The sequence below is a fragment of the Cygnus olor genome, chromosome 21 (assembly GCF_009769625.2).
Source record: "Cygnus olor isolate bCygOlo1 chromosome 21, bCygOlo1.pri.v2, whole genome shotgun sequence".
Taxonomy (NCBI): domain Eukaryota; kingdom Metazoa; phylum Chordata; class Aves; order Anseriformes; family Anatidae; genus Cygnus; species Cygnus olor.
Genome location: NC_049189.1, coordinates 685,740 through 706,443, shown reverse-complemented (window position 1 = coordinate 706,443; position 20,704 = coordinate 685,740). Strand labels below are relative to the sequence as shown.

The 20,704-nt window shown below is 52.1% G+C and overlaps 1 protein-coding gene across 7 annotated transcripts in view; it reads right to left on the bottom strand.

The window, feature by feature from the left end:
* Window positions 1-925: 925 nt before the first annotated feature.
* Window positions 926-20,704, bottom strand: part of CHD5 (chromodomain helicase DNA binding protein 5) — a 36,262-nt gene continuing 16,483 nt past the window's right edge. For 3 of the 7 annotated variants that reach the window (XM_040533305.1, XM_040533307.1, XM_040533312.1), the window contains 32 exons: window positions 20,426-20,476; window positions 18,981-19,112; window positions 18,274-18,382; window positions 17,541-17,732; window positions 17,252-17,452; window positions 16,716-16,853; window positions 15,875-15,996; window positions 15,230-15,403; window positions 14,526-14,667; window positions 14,185-14,316; window positions 13,504-13,621; window positions 12,860-12,984; window positions 11,650-11,881; window positions 11,434-11,559; window positions 11,149-11,321; window positions 10,065-10,239; window positions 9,523-9,615; window positions 8,928-9,016; window positions 8,627-8,760; window positions 8,285-8,429; window positions 6,492-6,651; window positions 6,248-6,327; window positions 5,621-5,750; window positions 4,840-4,929; window positions 4,306-4,443; window positions 4,002-4,110; window positions 3,667-3,799; window positions 2,986-3,181; window positions 2,682-2,845; window positions 2,364-2,478; window positions 2,197-2,247; window positions 926-2,011 (listed from right to left, as the gene is read on the bottom strand). In XM_040533305.1, coding sequence (XP_040389239.1) covers window positions 2,240-2,247; window positions 2,364-2,478; window positions 2,682-2,845; window positions 2,986-3,181; window positions 3,667-3,799; window positions 4,002-4,110; window positions 4,306-4,443; window positions 4,840-4,929; window positions 5,621-5,750; window positions 6,248-6,327; window positions 6,492-6,651; window positions 8,285-8,429; window positions 8,627-8,760; window positions 8,928-9,016; window positions 9,523-9,615; window positions 10,065-10,239; window positions 11,149-11,321; window positions 11,434-11,559; window positions 11,650-11,881; window positions 12,860-12,984; window positions 13,504-13,621; window positions 14,185-14,316; window positions 14,526-14,667; window positions 15,230-15,403; window positions 15,875-15,996; window positions 16,716-16,853; window positions 17,252-17,452; window positions 17,541-17,732; window positions 18,274-18,382; window positions 18,981-19,112; window positions 20,426-20,476 — 4,126 coding nt within the window. In that variant the 3' untranslated portion in view covers window positions 926-2,011; window positions 2,197-2,239. The remainder of the gene's footprint in view (window positions 2,012-2,196; window positions 2,248-2,363; window positions 2,479-2,681; window positions 2,846-2,985; window positions 3,182-3,666; window positions 3,800-4,001; window positions 4,111-4,305; window positions 4,444-4,839; window positions 4,930-5,620; window positions 5,751-6,247; window positions 6,328-6,491; window positions 6,652-8,284; window positions 8,430-8,626; window positions 8,761-8,927; window positions 9,017-9,522; window positions 9,616-10,064; window positions 10,240-11,148; window positions 11,322-11,433; window positions 11,560-11,649; window positions 11,882-12,859; window positions 12,985-13,503; window positions 13,622-14,184; window positions 14,317-14,525; window positions 14,668-15,229; window positions 15,404-15,874; window positions 15,997-16,715; window positions 16,854-17,251; window positions 17,453-17,540; window positions 17,733-18,273; window positions 18,383-18,980; window positions 19,113-20,425; window positions 20,477-20,704) is intronic. The other 4 variants (XM_040533306.1, XM_040533309.1, XM_040533310.1 and 1 more) reach the window with 4 other exon arrangements.

Sequence of the window (20,704 nt, the reverse complement as noted above, 5' to 3'; positions counted from 1 at the left end):
GCATATATGTAAATATCTGTATATACATAGCTGTAAACACATACATATGTAGGGATATGTATATCAATACCTGAATATATATCCATCCTTATACATATATCTTTATATGTAAACCTATGTATACAGAGTGCACCTTTTTGTAGAAATTACAGATATGTATAGCTCAACCTATATCCATAAGCACACACCCTCTCTATATATTTAGATATGCGCACATGCATGTGTGTAAATGCATGCATTACTATATGTATGTCTATAAAAATATATACACATCTGTATATTTACATAGCTAAAGCTATACCCATACACCTATACCTATATCAATGCCCATTTACATCTACATATCAAACTATATATATGGCTTTTTATATACATAATACATAATAATACATACATAATAAATACATAATAAATATCTGTGTGCATACACACACTTATGGCTAGGCACACGTGAGTGGAAGGCGAGTGTGCAAGGGGCAGCGGCTGCTTCCCGTGCAGAGCTCACCTGGAGGGAGATGGCTGGTGGGGGGCCGCTCCTTCCTGTGTGCATGGGTGTGTGTGTGTGCATGTGGGTGTGTGCACACGCTTTATGCATGCAGGTGTGTATGTGTGCACCCCTGTGTGTGTGCAGGATGCTGATAAGTGCTGGTTTGCCCCAGTGCTGCCGTTCAGGTCTAGGGCTGCTGTGCCAGTCTGTGGGCATATCCGTGCTGCTCCAGTGAAAAGTGGGGGCGGCACCGTGGGGGAGCCCACACATGGGCTGGCTCTCGGGGCCCCTCTCCCAACTCACTGAGCAGCTCGTTCGCATCCTGCCCCATTCCCGTGGGCAGAAGGGCAGAGCCTCCCGCGCCAGGCTGCGGGCACGTTGGCAGGGCCGGGGCGCAACCGCCAGCCGAGTAACAACGCTGCTCCTGCCTCCATTTTACAGGATTTATTAAAACACAGAGAACATAAACCGAAACACACAGAGTACAAAGTAAATGTGAGTGTGTTGGTTACAGGTGCCATAAACCTCCTACGAAAGGTCATCACGCTGCAGTCAGTATCACAAAATAACAGCCCACCAGGCATGAAGGCAAAAAGGCTTCCGCCTCCATGCTCCGCCCGGAGCGGTTCCTGCCCGCACCCTCCTGTGCCCGCTCAGACCTCCTTCAGCTCCGGGCAGCCCACGGCCAGGGAAGGGGGCAGCCGAGGGCTCTGGCCCCTTCCTTCAGGGAGGTCCCAGGGGAGCCCCACCGCACCCGCTGAGCTGGCACTGCACAGCACAACCCAGCCCGGGCGCACCCCGTGCCGAGCACCGCAGCGGCTGCGGGCGCTCCCCGACCTGCTCTCCCCCTGCAGCCTCCTCCTTCCCTCCTGGGCCTGCTCCGGGAGCCCTGCCACAGCCGCAGCACGGCGAGGGCAGGCTGCAAGCAGAGGGACACCGGGGCAGGGCTCAGCCACCTGCCTGGGGGGCCAGGGCGATGTGAAAGGCCACGCACAGGCTCCTCTCCCCTTCCTCCTCCTCTTCCTCTTTACTCCCTCCCTCTGGCAGCAGGGCAGCAGCGGGCATGCACTTGCTCAAACACAAAGAAGACATAAAAATAGAACTCACAGGGAAGCTACCGAACAGGATTAAGCTTGGTGCCTAACGGTCAGCATGGAGGAACTGGACTAGAAACAGAGCTTCCAACAGGTCTCCCTTTAAATCTGATACATGTCGATAAAAACAGACATAAATACTGTTACTCTATATCCCTTCTTAACTCATCCCACATTTTCCAGACAAACTCTTCAAGTCTTCAATAAGAAAGTGCAAAAAATGTACAAGGAAATGAAATCCCCTTCAGAGCAGTTCTTGCGATGGTGGGGTCACATCGGGCAAAGCACACTCAAAGGCGAGGGGGCACAGGCCTGCGGCAGGGCTCGCGTCCCACGGGCAGCGCCGCCGTGCGTCCCCTGCCCTGCCGTGGCGGTGCCTCAGCAACTCCACGGCTCCTGCTCGCGGGCTGCAGAGTGGCCCAGGGGGCTGCTGAGGGGACAGAGAGGGGGATTCACGGTCTGCTGGGCACACGGGTGGGAGCCACCACCGCCCCAGGAGGCACGGCAACGCAGAGCCCTCTCACACCCCGTACGGACCCATACGTCCCACCCGTCCGCACGCACGCTACCGCCAGTCCCGACACATGGAAGGAGGCAGTTTAAGCACAGTCTTACCTCAGGTGGAAATGGGAACTGCAGAAGAAAATCTTGGAAACGGCTAAATATCTATTGGTAAGAGAGAAAACAGCTCGCTTGCCCACAGTCCTTTGGGTTTGCTCGTGGCCCACTAGAATTTGCCCCCTGACTTCCCCTGTCAGTGTCCTCTAGAAATCCCAACCTACCGGTCACATATGGTCCTAGAGGCATCTGACTGTAGTTAACAATCCCACCAGGCCCAGGACCTCGGAAATTCGGCCCGAAGTTGTTGTTGTAGATCTGGGAGGAACCAAAGGAACCCTGAGGAAATAACGAGGTGAAACAGGCACTGTCGTGGAGCCCGGAGCACAGCCCCGTCCTGCCCTCCACCCTGCCAAGGCCCAGCAGGACCAGGGTGCTCACAGGGCAAGGCCGGGGAGCAGAGCTGGGGACAGACAGCACACGCGTAAGGCAGAGCGGGCACAGGCCTCCCAGCTCTGTGCCCTGGCCCACGGCCCACTGACCTGCTGGACCGGGGGCTCGCCCCCGCGGGTGGTGAGGCGGCTCAGGATGCTGCGCTCCGACATCTGCAGCCGCGCGGCCACGGGCGGGATGCGGGACAGCATGGAGGGCAGGCGCGTCACGTCGGCCTTCATGTCGCTCAGCAGCTCCTCGAGCTGGTTCAGCACTGCAAGGCACACCCACGGGCGCTGAGCCGCGGCACCCCAGCCCCCGCCCAGGCGCGGCGGGCAGCAGACAGCTCCGGCCCTGGAGCTGCTCACGAGGAGCTCTGCGGGCAGCTGGCTCGCTCCCCATCGCACTGCGTACCCTTGTGCAGGACGGCATTTGCAGGCTTGTTCCCAGCAAGGGACTCTTTGGAGAGATGCTGGTGGCTCTCAGCAAGGCACTCCACTTCAGCCAGACGGGCGTTCAATGCCATGGCCGGGTGATTGGGGTCTTGAGTCATGTTGAGGTACGCAGCCCGTCGAAGCTGCTCCTCTATCACCAAGGCCTGCTCCAGCAACTGGGTGGTACAGGAGAGCAAGGACTCGGGACAGATTCAGGACTGCACCAGTGCAAACCAGTGTCACTCCGGAAGCTACAGCTGCCCACATGCCTGCCATCCTCCCCAGCTGCCTGACCCCAACAAGCTCCTGGGGGAACCCCAAAGCAGGCCCAATCACACACTGAGCATCCCAGAAAGGGATTTGGGCAGCATTTCCACAGCACTGCAATTGTCAGAAGCAGGAACAGCGCCCAGTCCACTCCCAGGCACAAGCCCAGATTGGCCAGCTTGGTCTCACCACCCTCCAGAGCCAGTGAGTGCTCCCCCTTTTCCAGCTCTGCCTCTCAGGGAGTGCCTGGGTGCTCCTCTGTCTGCCACGAGTGTCTTACAAAACACCCAGCTGCCTCCTGCTCTGCTGCCAAGTGCTTTCTGACTCCATCCTTGCTGCAGGGGCTCTGCTGTGCCACTGGTAAGGACTCGCCAGCCCCGGACCTGTAACTTGCCTTGAACCGCCGGGCAAGGAACTTGTTCTTCATCTCGAGGTAGTTCCCCTTGTGTATCTCCGACTTGAAGGGCTCGTTCAGAATCACGTAGCGCGGGTCATTCTGGATGTCCTGCCAGCGGGCATAGCCGTGACTGGGCGCAGAGGAAGCGTCAAGGGAAGAACTGGCCAGTAGGCAGCACTTCTCGGTGACACCTCTCCAATCCCCTTCCCTGCTCCATCCCCTCCCCATCGCCCCAGCTTCCCTGCTCCCACTGCTCCACAGAGGTCTCCTCCCCCCGCAGCCTCCCCAGCACCCAGCACGGGGAGGCAACTGCCCACAAAGCTAAAGGGTACGTGACAATTCCTGCCAACAGCCAGTAGTCGTGTCTTCGGTGCCAGATGTCATAGATCTTGCCGGAGGAGATGGCAGCTCTTTCCTCATTCTGCCACAGCGTGTGCAACTCTGCAGAAACAGGAGAGAGACAGCCTGGTCAGCCAGCAGAGCTGCTGGGGACATTGCACGAGCACAGCAGGCAGCGTGAGCTAGGAGATTTCCCAGGCAGCCACGGGAACAGTGCAGAACTGAGACATTCTGCCATGAGACTGTAGAACATTCAAGTTCACAGACCTTTTAAAATGCCTCGTCTCTTGCTGTTACCTGTAAAGCCACCATCAGCGATGTTGAACATGAATCTGAAGTTCACATTTCTGTCATCCTTCTTTCCATCCTCTTCTTCTTCTTTGTCACCGTTTTGCTGAGTCTCGCTTTGCTCCTTCTCTTCCACCTTGGTATCCTCTGCTTGGCAAACACACAAAATTATGCCTAAATTTACTCAGACAAAAGACTGATCGGTGTCATCACTGCCCTATTAACTGCATGAGGAACTCCCCGCTAAAGTTGGGAAACCAACCAGCCCACTTTCTGCTCCACAGCTGCTGACCGTCTGCTCCTTCCAGCAGCTCCTATTGTTTTCACAAGTACAGGCAATGACCACTGTAACAGGGTCTGGGGCTCCCTGGCTTCTGAGCATCACCACAATGCATTAACTGCTGCAGGTGCCGACAGCTGTCCTCACCAACACCCTGCAGGTGCCTGCCCCTGCCTCTGTGCCAGACACCTGCCTTGCTTTCGAGACCCGCCCACCAGGGCACTTCATGCCACTTCTCTCGAAAAAGCCTTCTTGCACCTTACCTGGTTTGACTTCCTTGTCCTCCCCTTTACCAGGACTACTGTTCAACTCCGGCTTTTCCAAAGGCTTCTCTTTTTCTTGAATTCCCTCATCTGTAGAAGGGAACGGGACTGTGAGAAAAACTTGACATGAAAATGCTCTTCAGGGAACAACATCTGGATACACTTCACCTTTTAGGGTAAAGGAATTATATTTTATGTACATTCAAGTTGTTCAAAAAACAACTTCAAACAATATTATTCTGAATTTTATCAAGAAAATATATTTAACTTTCCCTCTTACTCAAGATATCTAGCGGAACACCTTATTATAAAAGAAAATGCCCCCCAAAATGAGCATTTCGCATAACTTACTTTTGATTTCTTTTGATTTGCACATTATACTAAACTAATGCTTTAGTATTACAGCGTAGATTACGTTTGTGATAATGTTCTGTCATTATCTAAACAACAAACTGGAAGTTCAACGGGAAGACTTTTTTTCAGGAATTTCTGTGGGACACTGCGACATCCAGGTTTTCCACTGTGATTTGGAGAAGAGGAAGACCAAAGCAAGACGCAAGTGCCAGAGCTTCCCACCAGAGGGAAAGCCTGTCAGGAGCAATAGCATACCTGAGGCTGTCACGGTCATGCTCCAGTGTCTGTGTGACTTTAGGTGAAGAATTTCTCCAGCACACATCAATGTCACTGGTAAGTGTCACAGCCCTCACAAATGTACCAAAGGCTGCTCAGAATGGAGTCTGCACTTGGGGATCACATTCTTCTGTGCCACAGAGAGACTCACCTTTCACTAAAGGCTCGGGAGAAGGCTCAGCCTTTTCACCCTCCTCTTGTTTCTCTTCCTTCAGTTTCTCTTTGCTTTCACAGCTTTCTTGGTGCTCTTCACTTTCCACCTTCTCAGCACTTGCAGGCACCTTAATGTAAAGCATCCGCACTTAGCCCAGCAGTCAGAGGGACGCGTTTTTTTTTCCTGAGCAATGCTGCAGCATTTCCCAAGAAACCCATTACCCCAACTCTACCGAGTCTGCTGGGTAGTGGCGTGGGCTTAGGATCGTGACCAATTCTCTCCCCACACTTCCTCCACAAGATTTTGTGTTTGTGTGGAAGCGAAGTCTAGTCACTCCAGATAGCAAAAGACTGCAGAAACTCATGGGAGCATGCAGCCGGGATATTTCAGGGCTGCTAATGCTGGCCTGGTTTCACAGATCTCAGCTCCTGCATGACTCCCAGAACAGTGACAGCATGAAATGCCTGTAACTTTGCACTCCAAGAAGGGGAAAGGCTGGAGCCTAGGAAAGGAGAGCACGTGCAGCACTCAGCCCGGCATTGCCCATTTCTCGGTAGTGCTCCAAGTTCCCAGGCAGGCCATGAAAAGGCCTCCCGGAGGAGATGCTGAAAAAAGCCACCCTACCTGGCTGTCAGACACCTTCTTGGGTTTCTGCTCCACTTGTTCCTTTTCCTCTTGGAATCCAAGTTGTGTTTCTATTTTTTCTGTAACAGCAGCAAAGCAAGGAAGCTGTTGACAGGGACCCCTGGACTTTGCCAACTGCACAGTGCCAGGCAGATACCTGCAAAACCTTCTGATGCCTTGTACCACCTCCCTTCCTAAGCCAGACGGAAGTCACAATCACTTGGAAGCCCGCATGCACATTTACCTGCAAGGGTAAGAGGTCCTGGGTGCATATGCGCTGGGCTGGCCGGGACAGGGGTGTTGGGATCTGAAGAAACAATCTCACTGGACTTCTTGCTCTCTGGGCCTTCAAGAATCAGATCTGGGGTGCTGTACTTCCCGTTGACATGCTCAAACTCCTGGACCTGGGGCAGACGCATGCCATCAAGTCAAACACAGGCGGAGGCACAGTAACAGTCTGTCTCGGGGCACTTCTGTGCCTGCCAGTAGTGGCACGCTTTGCTGAGCAGCAGATGCCACTGTTCACACCAGCGTGAGATGTCCATGCCCTGCTGCCCTCCAGACTCCCGGGTCTCAGCAGCACCTCCACCAGCTGCCCTGTACCAGTCTCTCCCTGCCCAAGGCAGCAGACACTATGTTTACACAGAAAGCTCCCCGTGTTCCAGCAGGTCTGCTGCGGCCGTGGTGGCTTTGCAGACATGAGGGAGAAGCACTAAGTTACACTGCGGACACGGCTCCGGGGCGGGGGCGCGACAGAACGGCAGCATGCTGGTGACCATGCCAGTGCTCACGCAAAGCCTCTGCACACATGCAGGGTGAGCTGTACCTGGCTGCTGGGAGTTTTCATGCAGTGAGTTTACAGCCCTAGCCTCTGGGGCCTCTCTGCCCTCTCCCTTTTCCACAGAGCCTCCCCTGTATGTCCCATTCCCTAGGTAGCAATTTCCCACTCTCCCTACCCAGCAAAGTAATAGTCAGTGCTCAAGACACAGCCAAAAACAAGTGCTGTCACCCTCACCATTTGCCTTTCTTCATTGCCACACTGTGACCACTTCTCTGATCACCTAAAGGACTCCCTAGGACAACTCATTGTCTCCCTTGTTGACACCTGGATTGTGATGTGGGGAACCATACTGACAAAAAAGGAGTCTCAGCAATGGGTTTGGCAACCCATCACTTGCAATCTGTGGACGTCCAATTCTGCAAGACAGCTGAGCATACATCTCCTCCTCAAAACCTGACCAACTGCTGGTATCTGTGGGGTCAGCACATGCCTGGGATTAGCCACACAACAGAGAAACTAGCTGAGTTCAGTCCCAAATCAAGGCTGGATGTCTCTCTAAAAGACATGCTTTGGTTCAACAAGATGCTGGGCACAATGCAAGACTCTGCAAGTGAAAATCTCTGGCCTGTACAGTACAGGAGGTCTGAGAGGTGACCATAATAGTCCCATCTGAAATGAAAAAAAACTATAAATCTAAGAATTTCTGCAAGTTCAAAATGTGATTTTCTCATGATTTTTTTGCCAAGCGTGCACTTTACCTCCAACTGACCTAGATCACTAAAATACCACAGACAGGGCTGTGGTATTCCCACCCAGTCTGGAGCAAACTAAAGCCTAGAAGAGCCTCTTTTCCTGACTTTTCTAGCCCAGTGCTGCAGACCCTGTATGTTCAGGCTGCTTTACAGGCAGATTCACTAAGTAGCAGGATCACCACACCCACCCTGCCAGGGACATTTGACCCCATTGTGCTGAGACTCACAGCTCTGGGGAGGCTGAACAAATCTCCAGTGTGATCTTTTTTTGTCTCACAGGCTATGAAATGCCTCTCATCCTATATGCCTTCAGGAGAAAGAAGTGGCAGGATTTGAAAGGCAGTTTGCATTACCATCACATACATCTTTGACAAAAACAGATGTGCATGGAGTCTTGGAGATTCAGTGAGGGGATCCCTGGCAAGGAGGCATTTACCAGCTAATGAAACCCCCAAGTGTCCAGAACATACCTGAAATGGCACATTTAAAATTTTACTCACCCACCTTCTTCCTTACTAGTGACATAACTCCTATCCGAGTCAGCACGTGCTGGCGTGACAGCCCTTCCCGGGGAACGCCATCTGCAAAGGTTTCAGCACCATCTGCTCCAGGTTCACATAAATGTCTCATGAACAGAGAGACGTATGCCCTGCAGAAGGAAAGCCAAAGCATGGTCTAGCCTAGACCACAAACCCCCTGCTGAGCAAAGCACCCAAACCGTCTGCTTTCACCAGAGGGCAAGGGCAGAGTTCCACCGCCAGGCACACGGCAGGAAGAAGCTGCGTGTAACAAACCCAGTGCAGAGCCTGGGACAGACCTCACCACGCCTGCCTGGGACCACTGTACCTGAACTCTTTCTCGCTCTTCCCTCGCAGATCCCGGACCAGCCAGTGAGAGTTGAAGGCATCCTGGGGTGGCATGCCCCACCGCATGATAGCGTTCAGGAAAGCCTTGCGCTGACGGGCATTGAACCCGAGAACCTGCAGGGAGCAGACGTGTCACTGTGATCACAATGTGGCCTTGAAAATACGCGGCATCTCAGAGCCTCACAGCTGTTACACGTGCTGAACCAGGACTGATGCTGGTGACCCAGCACGAATGAGGACAGACAGACATCAGACGTGCTCTGGCCAATGCTGACACTCACCTCAATATTCCCCCCAACTCTTGCCAGCAAAGGAGGGAGAGGTTTGTCTCGGTCACTCTTCAGCTGTCTTCGTGATTGTCTCCTGCCACCTAGAGTCAAGCAGCCTAAGTGATGAACATGCCCAGCCAACAAGGAAGGACGGTCAAAGTGCAGATGCTGATGGCCCTGTGCTCCAAGCTTCCTGTACTCCCTGCTGATGGGAGCAGAACCTGCACAGACCAACAGCAAAGGTGCAGAGTCCCCCTCACCCATCACGCTGGCCTCCCCAAGCCAGGGGCACTCTTCAGCACTTAGCAGGCAAGGGAATACCATGCCTGTTACTCTTGTGGTCTAGATCCTTCTACCGCAAGGATCAGACCAAGGTCTTGCAACAGTCAGTGAGGAGAAGAGCAGGTCATGTTTCCTGCCCTGGAAATCACCTCACCTCACAGGGTGAGCTGGAATACCTCCCTCAGAACGGAGGCTACGAAGCAAGCCAGTCCCTCCAGCCCAGACATTCCTGTTGCATTGGAGTGCCAGCCAGCCCCAGATCATAGGCTACCACTGAAGGTCCTGCAGAGCCAAATACTGTGGAGTATTAAATGATTTAACTCACTCTGACCTTCTGGTCTCTCTTCAAAGTCTTCATCCTCATCCTCGGAGCCAATGGAGTACTCAGACTGGTTGTCAGAGAGCTCGTCCTGCCACTCTGCAGACCGCAAGGGAGGCAAGGTTAGCAGAGAAGACTCAGCAAGCCTGCCCAGGAGTGACAGCAGGACAGGTGAGAGTCTGCCACAGACTGGTGCAACCAGCATCCAGCACCAGGCAGCAAGAGAGAAAGACAAAAATAAACAGGAAATCACAATCTCAACTATTCCAGAACTATTATTATCCTATACAGAAAAAATAAGTATTTTGCCCACGGACATGTTTTTTCCTAAATTCTTCCTGCAAAAACAGTTACAGACAAAAATAAAGTTTCGGAATTTGGGAAGCACAGATCCAGGCAGTCTATCAAACTGCAGAGAAAGGCTGAGCACCGAAATACAGCCACTGTGTTCATTGGAGAACCTGTGTGTGCAGTTCTTGAGAAGCAAGCCCGCAGGGCCTGCTACCCACCCCTGAGCCCACGTGGCAGCTGAGCAATTGAGGCCGTACCTTGGTCCTCCTGCGAGGCATCATTGTAATTGACCTGCTTGCGGATTCTCTTCCCTTTCCCCAGGTTCCTGGCCAGATCTTCCTGCTGCTGCTCATAGTGGTGCCGCAGTAGCTTCTCCCAGTAGTCGGGGTCCACATTCTCCTCTTGCTTGATGATCTCACGTTCCACCTCCTCCTGCAAAGCAAAAGACAAGAGGCTTGAGACGGGAGCTGCAGACCTCCCCACGTCACACTGCTGCCTGTCTTCTAACTGCACTCCAGGGAAAGAGGAATGGAGGGCACTGAGCCATTTGCTGGCAAACAAGATTTTCAGACGTGCTTTGACCACCCAGTGGTCTACTGCCTTCACTCTGCTCTACTTGTATATACACACTCAAAATCTCACCTCTGTGTTTTTGCCCAAATGTACCGACCTCGGTGCCGGCTGTCAAAGGGCTGAGACAACCTCCCAGCCAGCCATCTGTACCTAGAAACAGCCCCTACAAACACTGCCACCCATCCTGCCCTGCAGAGCCCATGCTCAGGCCTAGGGAAAAACTACAGATGTGCAGAGACTTCCCAGAACAGCAGCCTGCTACAGACTTGAGAGACAGATGAAGGAAGAAAGTCCATTAGCTACTGGGAAAATAAAAGACAGCAATACGGTACATAAGCAGCACCATGCCTGCTCTCAGTCTCCAGGAACAGCCTTCAGAGGGACAGAACAAAGTGCCTACGTGCTGGTGGCAATATCGCATCCTGCAGCTGTGGGAAGAACCACAAGAGCTATCTCACGGGCAAGGGACCCAACACCAAAAACATATCTATCAGTGTGGCCATTTCACAGCTCCTCAGGTTCCTGGGAGACCCAGCCCACCAGCACCTGGATATCCTTATTGCTTCCATCTTAAACATCGGGCCTCTACGATGTCCTTTTTCCGATGGGAAAGGAGGCCCAGAGAAACCCAGGTACTACTGAGAGTCCATAACAGGTCAGAGAACCACTGCAGAGAACCACTTGCAAGAACAAGAAAGGGAGAGGAAGACGTACATATGGAGGGACACACAGAGATGTGATTATAAGACGTGATACTAATCACATTACCACACCATCCTCTTCTCTCACAACATACTGGGCCACTTTAAAGGAGCTCAGATACTCGTTCATGTTCTGCAGCTCAGTGTCATCAGTTGCATCCTGGTTTCGGTCCAGAAGCTTAGAGATAGCAGCATCGTCATAGTGGATCACACTGCTGTCATCCACATCCTTATTGTCACCTGGAGAGCAAAGTGCAGGGAACAGAAGGCAAATCACCACACCTGGCCCCAGAGAGAGGAGAGCTCAGGTTGGACACAGAGCCGAGTCGCCCAAGCACTGGGGGCTACAGACCTGGAGGGGTGCCACCATGCTTTTTTTTCATGCCAGGAGTCACCGCACCCCCTTTGGTTGACAGCGTGTCAGAGAAAGGGGTGACAGCATCCGGCATGGCGATCCGCTGTCCCTGAGACACCATGCCTGCAAGCGTAAGAACACAGGAGTGAGCCCCGGCAGCTCGGACAGGGACCTGCCTCGCTCAGAGCACCCCCAGCTCCCTCCCAACCTCACCTTCCACATCATCCTTGAAGAGCTCTTCTGTCCCAAACTTGAGGATGTCATCCAGCTCCTGCTTGGTCATGGAGCCCGACTTTGAGCCAAGCCCAGGACGGACAACCAAGTGGGTGAGCATCATCTTCCTTTTGGCCACCTGGGTGATCCGCTCCTCCACGGAGGCTCTCGTCACGAAGCGGTAGATCATCACCTTCTTGTTCTGCCCGATGCGGTGAGCTCTGCTGAACGCCTGCAGGCAGAGAACAAAGCTGCAGAGCAGCTCGTTCGCAGTCAGCCTGATCAGCGACTCCAGCCTGGCCCCAGACCCCAGCCGGAGGAGCCCCTCTCTCCCAGAAGTGAGGTCCCCAGTGCTGAGGACAAAGCTGGGAACTGTTCCCCGCTGCTGTCAAGGATGGCACCCCACCACGCCACACAAGGAGGCCAAGTTTCTGATCCCTCCAGGGCACAAAAGGCACCGGCAAGACCAAAGTTCAGTTCAACATACAGCTGCTACAGGGCAGTGGAGCAAAAGAGGCTCCTCAGAGACAACCTGAAGGCTTTGTAGGAGTTCTCCTTCCCCCTCCACTGACTGCAGGCAAACCAGCTCCCTAGTGTAGGCCTCTAACTGAAGGGTCTGAAGGCAGGCAGTGTAGAGACATTCCTCCTAGGAACCCTCTACCTGCAGATTCACCAAGCCCTTACTTCTCCTTCACCGCCCTGTACCAGCACACCCTCTTGCCAAAGACTCAGGGAAAGGAAACGCTGGCACAGATGGGCAACTCTGGAGAGGATCTCCTCTCAGCCAGGATGCATGGGAAGGAAAAGAATTTGTCTTCACTTTTCCATTATTTTTAGAGGCATTTGCTGCTCAGCCTCTCCAGCTGCCGTTTCCCACTGGTGGTCAGTCATTAGCTACTGTTCACCAGCGGCTTTTGGAAACACAAGTGGAAGGTCCCCAAAACAGGAGGAGACACCTGGTTGCAAACAAGCAGCAGGAGAGAACAAGAAGCCTGTGAAGGAAAGGCAGTTTTATGCCCAGTCCTCCCCCACACCACAGACAGGCCAGGCCAAGGGCAGCGGTACTGGGAAGGGGGCTCCTGAACAGAAACGTGCCCTGCAAACACTGCAGAAGGAGTCAGCAGCTCATTTCAGTGGGCAGAATGTGGAAACAGAGGGCCCAGCCAGAAAGGTACTTACTATACTGGAAGGAAAAGAAAAAGTAATAAACCTGGATGTCATTGTGGGGATTCCAGTCAGAATCATAAATAATGACTGTGTCGGCTGTAGCAAGGTTTATGCCCAGACCACCGGCGCGGGTAGAGAGGAGAAAGCAGAACTGCTGAGCACCAGGAGCTGAGAAAGACAAACCCACAGGTGGTGAAAGGTGAGACAGAGAGGAGCTTGGCTTACTTGGAAAGGTGCAGTACCGTGCTTCAGTTATAAAACATCAGGAATCATCAGTCTAAGCCAACAAGCAACAGACAAGGTAGGCAAGGAGTAAAAATACATCACTGCCTGGAAATCAGTTATTGGAGAAAATACAGCTCCAGACCTGAAGGGGAAGCTCTGCAGTCTACTGAGACCTCGAAGGAAAATGCCAAGTCTTTCAAGCCAAACAGGCTGTCATTACCAGGCTCAGACACCACTGGAGGGGCTTAACCACGTGGTAGGAACAGCCCTACGCTGAGCACCAGGACACTGAATTTTCAGAGAGCTGCACGACAGATGTGTGCAACCCCACGCACCGCCTGTTCTGTGCGAGCGGGGGCTCCTCAGGCACAGGCAGCCTGACCCCGCTGCTGGCTGCTGCCGTAAATCCACCCCAGCGTGCACTGCCTGCACCTGCTCCTCCAAGGGAAGAAAAGCAAGTACCGTTAAACCTGTCTATGGCTTCCTGGCGCAAGCCTCCGGTGATGCCCCCATCTATCCGCTCATACTTGTAGCCTTCGTACTCCAGGAAGTCCTCCAGCAAGTCCAGCATCTTTGTCATCTGCAGGACGAGGCAACCAGGGTGTGAGCAGCTCTGCACGGCCCACGCAGGAACCGTGCCGCAGAGAGCCTGGCCGTGCCCAGGGCTGGGGGACACCGCTGCAAACAGCGGCACCCCGAGGCACAAACCGCGCTCCCCACATCCCACCGTGTGCCCTGGAGCCACTGCCGGGCTCATGGCCACAGCCTGAAGGTCACGGTGGGCAGCAGCCCTGCAAACAGCAGGGTACTGCAGAGGAGCAGCTCTCACGTCTCATCCTCTAGAGGCAGCTTTGCCAACACGAGGGCATTATGTCTGAACGGCCTTCCCCAAGGGGAAGCGCTATTACTACTCTCTCTCTTTTATCCACAGATAAAAAGAGGTTTTAAACATTACAGGGACTCCCTCAGGAGAGAGACGAATGCAGTCCATCCACCGTGACTGCCAAGGCGTCACGCTGCGATATAAGCTGTCAGCAGCTCTTCCACCTACCTCTATCTGTACCTAACAAAATACTCATATAGAACAAAAAAATCCTTCAGCAATTTTTTAAGGTTCCTCACTAGCCCTTCCACACTGCTCACCTGGGAGAAGATCAGAACTCTGTGACCCCCATCCCGTAACTTCTTCAGCATCTTTTGGAGCAGCATCAGTTTCCCAGAAGATTTAACCAAAGAATTCCCATCATAAGATCCATTGGGCAGAACCGGAGCCTCCTGTGAAGACATTCTGGTTAGCCTTGAGTAAAACATTCAGTAACTTCAGGGAGAAACTCACATGCACTGCAAAAACAAAACATTTATATCAAATCACTCACACCAAAACCCACACCTCTAACCAAAGACAGAACATGGAAACAACCCCACTGATGGATTACACACAGCACTCCGTGAGATGTCCCACAGTGCAAAGTAAGTTCACGTACCACCGCAGCCACAGGGAAGAGGTACGGGTGATTACAGCACTTCTTCAGATCCATCATGATGTTGAGCAGTGAGACCTGGTTCCCTCCACCTTTTGAATTCAGGGCTTCAAAATTCCTTGTCAGTATGAACTTGTAGTACTTCCTGCACAGATGGGGATGGGACAGACACTGGTATTATGGGCCTGGCAAAAATCAGATGGCACCGACAAACTCCAATTAAGTCAATGGAGCTCAAAAGGGATATTTGGTACAGGGACTTTTTTTCTTAATGATGGTTCAGCATCCCCAGCCTGGGGCCAGGTCTGTTCGGCTGTTCTGCGGACACCACAGCCCCTGGAAGTGAGATGGGATCGGGGGCACAGCAGCCAGGAATGCTCCCTGCTGCTGGGTGTACGTGGAGCTTTGCCCCATGGTGAGAGCAAGAAGCAACGCGCCTTTCCCTGCAAAACAGCCTGCCGTGTATCAAGCACCTCCTGCAGAGCAGCTGGGACTACATGGAGCCCAGTTTAGCCAGACTGAGCCCTCCCCAGTGGCACATAAAAGACTCCAGCTCTTCTCACAGGGGGTCTGGTAACAGAGGGGTTTCTCTGACCCATCGAGCCCCGCTGCCACCTCGTGCTGCAGACAGACGAAGCAGCAGGAGGGAAGGCAGCCACACTGCCCCAGGGGAGCCAGGCACAGCCTGCTGCAATGTTGTTACTCACTTCTGCATTTGGCTCAGCTCCACTCTCACTATCAGCTCTGTCTTGGCCGGCATGTTCTTGAACACATCCGCCTTGAGCCGCCGCAGCATGTGGGGACCCAGCAGGTCATGGAGCTTTTTGATCTGGTCCTCCTTGGAGATGTCTGCAAACTCCTCCAGGAATCCCTCCAGGTTACTGTGAAAGCAGCCACAACACAGCACTAAGCAAAAGGGACGTGCGAGGGTAAAGAAATCTGTTTCTTTACGATTTAAGCACAAGTGAAAAGCTCTTATTGCATACAATGCCGTAACACTCCCGTGCCTGTATCTGAGCAGAGCTAAAGCACAAATTCCCCAAAATACCACTGTCTCCACAGAAAGAGGACCTGACTGATAGGAAAGCAGTACCTACACGCAGGGCCCAAAAAATAGTATTCAACATGAATAAAATCTGGCCTCACATAAAATGTGTGTGTGGCTGTTATGGCCAACCACTGGGACGATGTGCTTTGCCAACGACCTGCCACGCAGATCAGTGACGTTCGCACAGCAGTAATTGCATCCAGGCACTACCAAACAGACAGGAGCCCTGCAAAACCCCCACTGGCCAACAAGGATCACATCCAGGCTGTTCTCCCTTTCCAGGGAGAGAACTTGTGCAACTTACTTAAACCTCTCAGGTGTCAGGAAATTGAGCAAGTGGAAGAGCTCTTCCAAGTTGTTCTGGAGTGGAGTCCCGGTGAGCAGCAGCTTGTAATCAATCTTGTAGCTATTTAATACTCTAAAGAACTTGGAAAAGAAATCACGTTAGGTTAAAAGAACTCAGGGGAACTGACAAATCATCTGGGAACTCTTGGATCTGCAGAGTGCACACATGGAAACTCGGCAGTGACCTCTTCTCCCCACCAGGCATGCAAAGCCAGACCACAGCCTGCATGTCCTGCTCAGAGCCATCCCCACTTATTCAAAAAAAAAAAAAAAAGGCAAATTGCTTTTTCTCAAAAATCAAAACACAATAAAACGCCCCACTATGTGTTCTGCTTAAAAAGCACCAATGGCATCTCCCCTTTGTTTAAAACAACCAACCTCGCATCTTTTGCATGCAGAGCTGGAGCACTGAACATAAAATATGTGAAACTCCTGCGTGCATCAGACACTTCCCTGCCTGTCTGCCCGCTGGCTCCATGCTGTTGCGGGGGCAAGCAGAGCTCTTCAGCCCGCGCTCCATCCACCACCAGGCAGGCTCACTGCCCCGAGCCTGCTGCTGGCACCACCAGCCAGGCTGCCACCCAGCTCACTACTGATGGCTCTCTAATGCGAGAAGGCGTTAGAGAGAGAAATCCCACTGAAACATGCCCTGGGCAGAGCCTGTGCAAGCTGAGGACATCTTTCATCCCAAGCAGCAAAGTGCAGAGCAAGAGACTGGCTGCGTGGGGTGGCATTGTATCCCTGCAGCAACTGCAGCAGCACTGGCTTGGAAGAATTGCTCACAAATGTCTGCTACCTACTTTGGACTGGTTGTTCTTCAGCCTGTGTGCTTCATCCACCACCAGACAGGCCCATTCTATCGAGCCCAGCACCGCCTGGTCAATGGTGATCAGCTCGTAGGAGGTGAGCAGGACATGGAACTTGATTTGGGCTTCCTTCTGGTGGAGCAGAGGAAGAGAAAAGCCAGGTTACAAGAGGGCAGGAAATAGGACAGCCTCCACCTTGTGGTGCTGCTGCAAGTGACACGAGTTGTAACCCAAAAACGGGGGCTGCTCGTACTGCACTGCAATGGCATCAGCAGCAGGGCCCAGGCATGAGTCACGCCAGCAGAAGCTACATCCATCTGAACGTTAGAATGAAGCAGGGGATTACAGAAACAGAAAAAGGTCTGGCAGAAATCTCCACAGCCCATCATACATCTACATTTATAAATGGTGTCAGCTTCTCTCTTTGGAAAACAGCTGATAAGGGACACCTCCCTCTCTGGATGTCATTTGGCCCTCTCCCCTTCGTACTGACGGTGAAGAGAGCGGCAGCATACAGACTTAGCCCCTACCTTCATCCTGAAGACCTTCTTCCCACTGCGGATGGCATTGTCTTCAAAAGAGAACTCATTTTCCCGGATGACCGACCGGCTTTCTTTGTCCCCTGTGTAGGTCACGACGTAGAAGTCAGGCGCCCACATCTCAAACTCACGCTCCCAGTTGATGATGGTGGAGAGCGGGGCACTGACCAGGTACGGCCCTTTCGAGTGGCCCTGCTCAGGGAGACAAAGCCCAAGCTGCTCACTCCGTACCAGGAGGCTGAGCAGCTCATAGCCATCCCAGGGACTGCTGTGTGCTCACCTCCTTGTACAGGGAATACAAGAACACGATGGTCTGCACCGTCTTCCCCAGCCCCATCTCATCAGCCAGGATTGTATCAGTCCCTTGGGCCCAGGAAAATCTCAGCCAGTTGAGCCCTTCCAGCTGGTAAGGATGGAGCGTGCCTCCCGTAGCATCAATGTACCATGGCTGTTTGTCAAACTTAACTGTAGGCTGAACAAAAAGACACAGAGCAGTAATCAATTCCCTCTCCCTTCTCTGCAGTCAAGCACATCCCTCCTTGTGACACAGAACAGCCCCAAAAGAGACGCAGACACAGCCCTGCCCCTTAGCACAGGTGCTGCTGTGCCCAGCACGCAGGGCTTTGCTGCGTGCCACCACAGGACCCAGCACAGTGCAGCACCAGCCCTCAGGCAGCTGTGCAAGACAGAAGGACAGCCTGACAGCCTCCTCTCCTTGACTCTTTCCTCCCACCGTAAAAGTCTGCAAGGAGTGATCCAGGCCTTTCACAGCACACGTCCAGCTCTCCCTGTGCACGTGAGACCTGCACAGGTTTGGGGAAAAGAGACCCCAAACATCCTTGTGCACAGGGTGAAGGACCCCAGAGCTTCAAATGAAAAAAAAAATAAAGAAAAACCATCTCTGAAGGAACTAAAGAAGAAAAACCTAAAAATGTAACAGGCTTGGGACACAGAGAGACCTTCCTTTTGGTGGGCTCACACACCCTCGTGCTGAACCCACCGTTCTTACTTACATCAACAAGAGGGGTTTCTGGAGGCTTTTCTAGCTTCTCCTCCTTCAGCTTTTTCCCTTTCTTGTTCAGCTTCTTTAGAGGGCGTGTGTCTTCCCCCAGCATCAGCTCCCTGAAACAGCAAGCGCTCATCGGGAAAAGGCAGACAGACATTTGTCTCCCGGTCTCCAAGCCAGGGGTTAGAAATGCCTCTCAAATTCCACCGCCTGTTTCCCCACAGGAGCTTTTCTGGCCCAGTTCCCATGGGCACTCATGGAGCATTAATTATCCCCTTCCAACAGTCCTTGCAACGTCAGCCAAAATGAAGGACAGCAATCTCATCGGAGCATTATATTTTTCCCCCACAACATATACACAGCAGCATCACGGAGCCTCCATGAAGCACAGTGAGGCTGTGAATATTTCCAGCAGTATAAATGTAGGAGAAGGGGAGCACAGGCTGGAAAACAGCCAACAGACAGGATTTCAAGGCAGTCCTGGCTGGTGGAGCACTTCCATGAGAGACCTTACCAAGCCCCAGCTTTCAGAAAGTGCTCAGCAACCACTCTCTGAAAAGAGGTCCCTGCAAGTGGCTGCGGTGTGCTCAAGAAGGGTAACACCTACAAATCATCGGTCATCTGAAATGCCCAAGCAGGCAGCTACAGGTCTGCACGACCCTCCCGGGCTGCAACACGCACCAACTGCGGTCACGCTGCCTGGATGGCTCGTACCTGTGATTCCAGTAGAGGAGCTTGAGGTTTTCGTAGTACGGAATGTCTATCTCATCAATCTCCCAGGTGCACTGGTCATACGGCAGATCTTTCCACTTGATCAGGTAATGAATGTCTCCCTTTTTATCGAAGCTATAATACATACCACATAAAACATATCAATGAAACAAAAAAAAAAGTGATGAAAACAGCCTGCGTGTGCATTTCACAGTATTGGCACAATGCCCACTTTGAAATGAAAATCCTTTGAGACAAGAAACCCTACACACAGCAGTACCTGACGTGGTAATTCCTCAACGGCTGTCCCCACAAACCCAGGAGACTCACATATGAGTCTGCCAAAGAAGAAGCCCCAGAGACAGCTGTTTGTATGACAGATATCCATCTCTCTCCCACGCAGATGACTGCGTGTTCACATATAAATGCGGACTACTGCCAGCCATGGGTGGCGACAGCATGTCCAAGGGCAACAAGCCCAGGAGCATCCCCCTGGAGGAGCACCACGGCTTCATCAGCTGGAGACATGATCCCAAGGAAAAAGCTAACCATAATTTGCTTCCACAGAACCGGATACGTCATCCTCTGCTTTCGCATACATTCCATGACATCCAAGCATAGCTAAAAAACCATAAGGAAAGCATCGACAGTTTCCAGCAGAAATGCCCATTAATCTGCTGCGCATGTTAAATCAGCGCTGGCAGCCAAAAGCCACCACAGGCTCTGTCCACGTTGCCTGTGATACGGCATGGTTCTTCTTGTCTCTGTTAACAAGCTACTGGTCCACACCCTAAAGAGCACGTATCTACACCTGCACATTAATGTCTATTTTATACACATATTTATTCCATATTGGCACAGGGAATTGCTGTTGTTTATCACAGGTGATGGCATTCCCATGGAAAAAGCTTTAAAGGCTTCTCTTCCATTTCACTGAACCCCATACTCCTATTTTACCAGGACTGGATGAAGACCAGAGCTCACTCTCTTTTCTGTAGCATTCATTACTCGATGAAGTTTCAGTTACACTGAAAAATGAACAAACACACTACAGAGTCCAATTATATACCTATGGGAAAATAAACTTTGCCTTATTAGCAGACAATGTAAAGCTCGCAGGAAAATTAGCCAGACAGATTTGTTTTCTGTCAAACAGCCTCCGAGCAGTGTTGCTGCTTGAAATTTCAAGTTGCCGCTTGAAATACAGAAATTCAATAAAAAGGTGTTTCTAGCTGCTTGATGTAAAAAAAATAAATATCTGCACAGCAGATTTCCTGTGCAGGGTATTTCTTCTGCACAAAGGAAATGCAAACGTCAAGGCTTCATCACGGAGTAAGGCACTTGTTCAAATTCCTGTGGCACAGTTCCTCCCAGCAGTAGGAGGAGGTAAGTGGGCATTATGCACCTCCCAGGTACATGTAATACTCGGATCCCTGCTGCCAGCTTACCTTTGATGTGAATGCAGATGGGCTGCATGGCTTCTGAGAGGAACAAATGACCTACACAAAAACGGACCAGTGTTCAAAAGCAGTTTAGGTCGGCAATAGCAGCCACAGGGTACAATCGATGGAAGAAAGCCTGATCACCAGGCTGCAGCAGCAATTTATGGAATAATTAGGCTGCATCAGGGATCCAAACAATACATCTGGGAAGAACGGAACAACTCTATGCAGCCAACTTTTGGGAAAATTTACTATCTCTATTATTAACGTGCAACATAACTGAAG